Source organism: Nicotiana attenuata, chromosome 7 (genome assembly GCF_001879085.1).
Source record: "Nicotiana attenuata strain UT chromosome 7, NIATTr2, whole genome shotgun sequence".
Taxonomy (NCBI): Eukaryota; Viridiplantae; Streptophyta; class Magnoliopsida; order Solanales; family Solanaceae; genus Nicotiana; species Nicotiana attenuata.
This window is the reverse complement of record NC_031995.1, coordinates 27643620-27651038: the sequence shown is the minus strand read 5'-3', so window position 1 is coordinate 27651038 and position 7419 is coordinate 27643620. Positions and strand designations below refer to the sequence as shown.

General features: G+C 36.8%; 1 protein-coding gene across 1 annotated transcript; it reads left to right on the top strand.

The window, feature by feature from the left end:
• Positions 399-5484, top strand: LOC109228860 (mitogen-activated protein kinase 19). Its single transcript, XM_019394099.1, has 10 exons — positions 399-806; positions 1353-1761; positions 1893-2020; positions 2169-2228; positions 2872-3021; positions 3109-3264; positions 3377-3588; positions 3688-3789; positions 4265-4407; positions 4771-5484. Exons 1-10 carry the CDS (start codon positions 783-785, stop codon positions 5196-5198), a joined length of 1812 nt encoding a protein of 603 aa, XP_019249644.1. The 5' UTR covers positions 399-782; the 3' UTR covers positions 5199-5484.

Here is a 7419-nt window from a genome sequence, read left to right as displayed (position 1 = left end):
AAAAAAAAAAAAAAAAAAAAAAAAAAAAAAAAAATATATATATATATATATATATATATATATATATATATATATATATATAAAATACTGAAAGTAGTCTTGTACCAAAAAAAATCTTAACAGTAGCATAAATATGTTTTAACGTAGATTTTATTAATATAAATATGCCCTGATCTTTAGGGACAAACAAAAAGGAAAATAGTGCTAAATAAATTGACCAATGGTATATCGCTTAAACTTCAATTTTTGATAAAATAAAGTTTTAGGGTAATTTTTCTTTTTTCAAATGAAATATAGAAATAGAGGAAAAAATAAAAAAATAAAAAAGAGGGGAAAACACAACCGCAGAAACACGCAAAGGCACAGCCTTTCCTTGCCTTTAAAAAGACCCCAAAGCTCACCCATATTTCCTCTCCTTTCTTCCTTCTCTTCAATTGGGCCTCCTTCTTTGCCCCGAAAAGGGTTACAGTTCTTCCTTTCAAGTTTTGTAGGATTCAACTGATAGTCTTTAATTGTGTGTATGTGTTAGTGTTAGAAGAGAATCAAAGTTGGGTTAATTGAGAAGTGGATGAGTAAGTTGGTGGTGATTTGGGAGAGAATAACGAGGGACTGCCGTTTGGTTATCCGTAGTTGGTGTCGCTGGGGCAAGTGCGGCTAAATTCTCATTTATTCTCTAGTATTTTGGGATTTGGTTTTTTTGATCTGATCTTTTGTTTAATACCCTCAAGATATCCTCTTTTTGAATTTATTGGTTTCCCCGGATTGTTTAACAAGTATTGAAGATGCAGCAAGATTATCGCAAGAAGGTTTCTTTCTTTCTCGTCCTCTTACAAATTTTTCTTTTTGTTCTTTTTAAGAAAGGAGAGATCTGGATTTGATATTTCCTAGATAACCCTAATTTGCCTTAATTAAAAGACAGAATTTTTTCCAGTGAAATATAGAGGAAATGGATATAGCCGAACCCATCTAGGTAGAGTTGAGCCATAATTGACTGATTGAGTCAGCTGCGTGTCTTCATTTTTGAATTTTTTTTTTGGTTTTCTAGATTCCAATTTTTTACTTTATCCTAATTACTATGTCAATTCGAAATGTGATCTGATTCTTAAGTTCTTTGCGTAGCCTCTTTTTTGCTCTGAAATAGTATTTCATGAGTGTGTGGTCTAATTTTCAAATCTGGTCACATTCTCTATTCAAGTTACAAATTAATCCTTATTTCTCTCTCTTGAAAGGTTGATTATCTAGGAATATTATTTGAATATTGCATTAACATATATTTTGAGAACCATACAAGTTTCATCTTATATTTACTACAATGGAATGTATGTTCTGATTCTTTGTTAATGATCATACAGAGTTCCAAAGAAGTGGAGTTCTTCACCGAGTACGGTGATGCGAATAGGTATAAAATTTTGGAAGTTATAGGCAAGGGAAGCTATGGAGTAGTTTGTGCTGCCATTGACACTCATACAGGAGAGAAAGTGGCTATAAAGAAAATAACTGATATTTTCGAGCACATCTCTGATGCAATTCGAATTCTGCGTGAAGTCAAATTGCTTAGACTTCTTAGGCATCCCGATATTGTTGAAATTAAGCGAATCATGTTACCACCTTCAAGACGAGAATTTCGAGATATTTATGTTGTTTTTGAGCTTATGGAATCTGATCTTCACCATGTCATTAAGGCCAACGATGACTTGACACATGAGCACCATCGGTTTTTCCTCTATCAGATGCTGCGAGCATTGAAGTTTATGCACACAGGTGATAGTCTAGTGAATGAACTAACTTTTAGTATTGATGATATATCATTAACTTTTCCTAAGGATGTTTATTTTCAGCCCGTGGATGAAGGTCCTGTTTTCCCCATTCTGACTGATATATATTCATTTCAGCAAATGTTTACCACCGAGATCTTAAGCCCAAAAATATATTGGCAAATGCGAATTGTAAACTCAAAATATGTGACTTTGGATTGGCAAGGGTTGCATTCAGTGATACTCCAACTAGTATATTTTGGACGGTAAGCTTTCATTTTAGCTCGCATGTCATATATAAGGATTACTTGGATTTAGTTTAGATCATGTAAAGCTTTACTAAAATGGTGAACGTTTTCCTTCATTTTGACTAGAACATTCTTCATTTTTGTCTTGTTGTGACACATTATGCAGGATTATGTTGCTACAAGGTGGTACCGAGCACCAGAGCTATGTGGGTCTTTCTTCTCTAAGGTAATATATGCAAATATTGTGCAGCTTCTTTCAGCTCCCCGATAATAGCTAGTACATTTTATTTTGTACCTTATCTATGAGTTCCATTCTAGAATTTTGTCTTAGGTGATTTTCTTAATATGTCAGAATACTTTTCACTTATAAAAAATTATACTTGTCAAGTATTGCAACACCCCTCCTTGCGTTGTTTTATTTTGTACCTTAGGATTACATATTTAGTCGTCAATTAATTAGCCACCTTGCAATAGCTCGTGCATAATCACAGAGCATTTTCATGCCCGTTTTTGCTGGATTCAATTGATTAGATGCCGTTTTGGCATCATGTAAAGACTCCTTTTCCCCATGCTTTAGAAAGGTGAAAAGGTACTTGTTATTCAGTATTGTTGCCATGTCGTGTATAATGATAGTGCTAAAAGGAAGGGCTTTCTAGTTAGAATAACAGATTTTTGTTCCGTTCCGAGTGTATTAAATAGTGATGTGTAGATTAAAACCGTTCTTGTTCAGGGAGGACTATTGAACTCTCCTGGAAGTTGATTTTTCTATTCTTCAGGTAACTGTGTTAGGTCTTGGGTCAATTTTTCACCAGGGCTTTACTGATCTTTTTGCTGATTTATCTTCTAATTCATGCTTGAATTCCTTGCAGTATACACCTGCTATTGATATCTGGAGTATTGGGTGTATCTTTGCGGAGGTCCTGACAGGGAAACCGCTGTTTCCAGGCAAAAGTGTTGTGCACCAGTTGGATTTGATTACTGATCTTCTTGGGACACCATCAGCTGATATCGTATCTGGGGTAAGAGACATCAGTCTATTTGGTTTTTGTTGATGTTAGCATTGTCCGACAACAAATCAATTGAAGAGCATTCCCTCTTGAGTGCAGGTTCGCAATGAGAAGGCAAGGAAGTATTTGACAGACATGCGGAAAAAGAGCCCAGTTCCTTTTACCGAGAAATTTCCAAATGCAGATCCTTTGGCTCTCGGGCTGTTGCGGAGGTTGTTAGCATTTGATCCAAAGGATCGCCCAACTGCTGAACAGGTAACTCTACCTCATATGTTTGTGGTGTTAAGATTACGTGAATGGAATCTCTCTGTGCTTGTCCTTATCTAATTTCATTCTCATTTATTGTGTTTTTCCTCCTATCTTTTAGGCTTTGGCTGATCCTTACTTTAAGGGACTGGCCAAGATTGAGAGGGAACCTTCTAGTCCACCAATCTCGAAGCTGGAGTTCGAGTTTGAGCGGCGAATGGTCACCAAGGAGGACATTAGAGAACTAATATTTCGGGAGATACTAGAGTACCATCCTCAGCTTCTGAAGGACTACATGGCTGGAAATGATGGTGCAAATTTTCTCTATCCTAGGTTGTTATACTTCTCTACTATTTTTTGTCTCTGTTTTCTTGTACCATAATATCTTGTCTAAGTTACTGATTGGTATTTTAACAATCATTGAATATGCAGTGCCATTGGTAATTTCAGAAGGCAATTTGCCTTTCTCGAGGAAAATAGTGGTAAAAGTGGTCCAGTAATTCCTCCTGGTCGAAAGCACGTCTCTCTCCCACGGTAAGATTCCATTAGTTGTTTGTCTTGTTGGTTTTGTCTCCATGATGTTTTGTTGGTTTTGTCTTCATGAATATGTTCTTTTCGTTTGTACTTCTGTTTGTTCACTTTATCTCTCCCACAGAAAGAGCTTTTGTTTATTCTTGTATTTGCTGGAGAAGTGACCTAACTGAACAATAAGATGTACTTTCATGCTTCCTGAGAAAGTTCAGATTTGGAAAAATAACTTGTGCATTAAATTGGAAAAGCTGTTGCCTGAGAGCTATGTTGCTCGGACTCCGCAAAAATGTCGTCGGGTGCATGTCGGATCCTCCAAAAGCAGTGCATTTTTGGAGGATCCGACACGGGTGCAGCGGCATTTTTGGAGAGTCAGCACAACATAGCCTGAGAGTGTGGCTCCTACCTTTTCCCTTCTGCTCTCTCCTTTTCAGTCTGTTTATTTGGGGCTTTCTCACATATGTTCTTAAATGTGTTGCAGATCTACGGTTAATTCCAGTACCATCCCTCCCAGAACACAACAGAACCCTATGTTTGATCATAGGCAAGTAACAGAAAAGGCAACTGCTGGCGTCAGAGTCACAGACCAGAAGGTTTTGCGACCACCACCTCGAGTACCCACAGGTATGGTTAACATTTTCTGTGCTGGGACTCCCAGCAATAATGTATGTTATGTCTACGTCTTCAAAATGAATGTCAAATATTTCTCCATGTGGTAATACATTGGATGAACTAGAACTCACTACTCAGCTATGGAGAACGCAACTTAAGGCGACTTAAGTTATCCCTCCTGCAGAGGTGGGGGAGAGGGGATGAGTAGAAGATCATATATACGTGGTGTCCCAATAAGTATATACGTAATGCTGAAACTTAGAGAATGTTGAATGCTTATTTGATTTGCTTTTTAACGCCCTTGCCAAATATTTTTGATGGTGGGATGCATGTATGTTGGATTCTTCTCTAATAGCCAGTTCTATCATTTTTCAGCCAAACCTGGAAGAGCAGTAGGGCCGGTTTTACGATATGATGGTGACAGAAGCATGAAAGAAGTCGCTGATGGAAGAGTATATTCTCAGAATCCTGTCCTCCCACCGCATGGCATTTCTCCACATTATTTGTTCAGAAGTAATTCTGCAAATCTAGAGAAGTATGGAACCGAAGCAGAGAAGGACCGCTCTCAAGTTAAGCCGCAACCTGGGCAGTGCATGGTTGCCAAGTCGACGTCTAGTATGAGTATCGATATGAACACCAACCCGTACTACCATACACAGGCAAAGGTAGCACAGTTGGGAGGTCAACTTGCCATAGATGCAAAACTACTACAGGCACAAACACAGTTTGGGGCAGTTGGGGCTGCAGCTGTTGCTGTTGCTGCTCACAGAGAGGTTTGCACCGTTCAGTATGGTCTAACCTAGCAGATTATCCATCTTTAATGGTCTTTGAATCAAGTGACAACATCCATCTTGTAGTTGAGACAGTTCAAGGTGTGTGCATTTTCCTCAATTCAAGCAGCACGGGAGATTTGAAGAGCAATCTGTTACGCGGTAGATAAAAATCATTGATATGGCATTAGTGAGGGTCTCTAAATAGGCATTCTTTAGCTTAGTGTGTACCCTTCTGAGTTAGTATTTATGCCCCTGTATATATATAGGTACTTCGTCATTGATATTAATGAAGGGAAAAAATTGTTCCTCTGACAGACCTTTACTTTCATGTGCTCAACTCTGCCTATTTCCTGGGTATAGTGAGAAAGATCTTAAAGGAAAAAGGAATCTATTCAACCTTAAGCATCAAAAGAGAGCAAGTCAGAAATAATGAAATTTTTTGTAAACGATGGATGGCCAATAATTCTTGACTGGTGGACAATCAGAAGCTATGGGGCGGGTAGTATCATGGCAGCTTAAGGCCTCACGAGGTCTGAATCTGAATCATTCAGATCTAGCCCATTAAGTGTATTTGTTTTTTAAATCTTAACTCTAATTATTCAGATCCAGCCCATTAAGTCTATTTGTTTTTTCTCTTTTAAAAGCTCTTAATAGGTCTGAAAGTATCTTATTCGGGTAGATCTATAACAAAGTCCTACTGTCGCTCAGACTTTTGAAAAAACCGGTACTAACTTTATTTTCGCAAAGTTTCGCTCAACGACTGCTTTATTTTAGCAAAGTTTCACGCTTCTCTTCTCCATCTTCTGTGCATAAATTTCACGCCTCTTCCACTCTCCATCTATCATCATCTACTCTAATTTGTTTTCTCTTCAACAGGTAAGTTATAAAACCTTTAGAATTTCTTGTTATTATTTTATGAGATTCCCAATTCCCTTGCCTATTATTTTGTATATACTTGTTTGAGTTTCAAGATTTCAATTCTATTCTCTGATAGTTAGTTCTACAGTGAAAAATTAGAAATTTTTATGAAACTTTTGAGGTTTATATCTGGATTGTATTAGCGAACGGGTTTTTGATTTTTTTTTTTTATAGAAAAAAACGATGAAACTGTGAAAAAACTAAGAAGAAGGAACCCCCCTTTCCCAATCTTGCCATACACAATATCAATATGGGGTAGAAATATAAAAAGGAGTTATAATTAATATAACTCGCTTACAATCACAACTTGAAAGAAGAAACTCGCATACTACGTTATGAACTATATAAAGAATGTAAGAGCTGTATTTTGCCGATACCAAATCAAAAAATCTAAACTTTTGTTGTGTGACACATACTAGAGTTTGCATTCGGAGTCACTTCGAGTTGGCAGCCAAAGAATCTTTACTCCTATCACCAGTAAAAATTTAGCTTTAAATACTCAGCTGATACAGCATAGAGAGTAGATCAAAGCCTCCACTAATACTAGCACAGAGAAGAACTAACTATAAACTATTAGACTGGTAAGAATTAAATAAAACATGTAACTTGTCAAATTACAGTTTGTTCACTTCAACAACAGTTAAATCATCTGCTTCAGTTCAATCATATGAAGCACTTCAACAAAACTAACAAAGTTTCCAGATTTAATTTGACATGTCCTAAAAATAGGATCAAGAGCTTCCTCTGTCTTTGCTCCATGGAGTTCCCTTCAAAGAATAGAACATCTTTGACAAGTTGTGGAGAGGTATGTGGCACAATGTTGAAACTTTAGCAACAGTAAAGGGGATTAAGCCTTAAATTTGAATGATTTTCTTTCTTAAATTAAAGAATAAAAGTATTTGTACGTTAATTAGTTTTCAAGCTTCATATGTTAATAATGATAGTTCGATTTCCAACATGCCATGTGAGGTGTTTACGAAATAGGAACTTCTATAGTGGTTGGATTACTCATATGATATGAGTATGGATTCCTTGATGTAAATATTTCTACGTGTGAATGACTATAGCATGTCTACCAACAAGACAAATATTACAATTGAAAAATGGTGATAGCATGACTGACCTTATGCAATGACTCCCAATTATTGACTCAAGTGGAAATGGAAAGATATATGAAACATGGGAATCTAACAGTAACTCTAGATACAAAAAAAATGGAGATAAGGTATAGATGCATTGTTAATGCAATTCTCCTCTTCCTTTTTCTTTCGTTTTTTTTTTGGGGGGGGGGGGTGGGGTGTGTGTGTGTGTGTGTGTAGTATCGTGATCAATG

Coding starts and splice junctions, on each gene's coding strand:
- LOC109228860 (XM_019394099.1), top strand. CDS start 783: ATGCAGCAAGATTATCGCAAGAAG. Junction 2,021..2,168: donor CAACTAGTATATTTTGGACG/GTAAGCTTTCAT, acceptor CACATTATGCAG/GATTATGTTGCTACAAGGTG. Junction 3,022..3,108: donor CAGCTGATATCGTATCTGGG/GTAAGAGACATC, acceptor TCTTGAGTGCAG/GTTCGCAATGAGAAGGCAAG.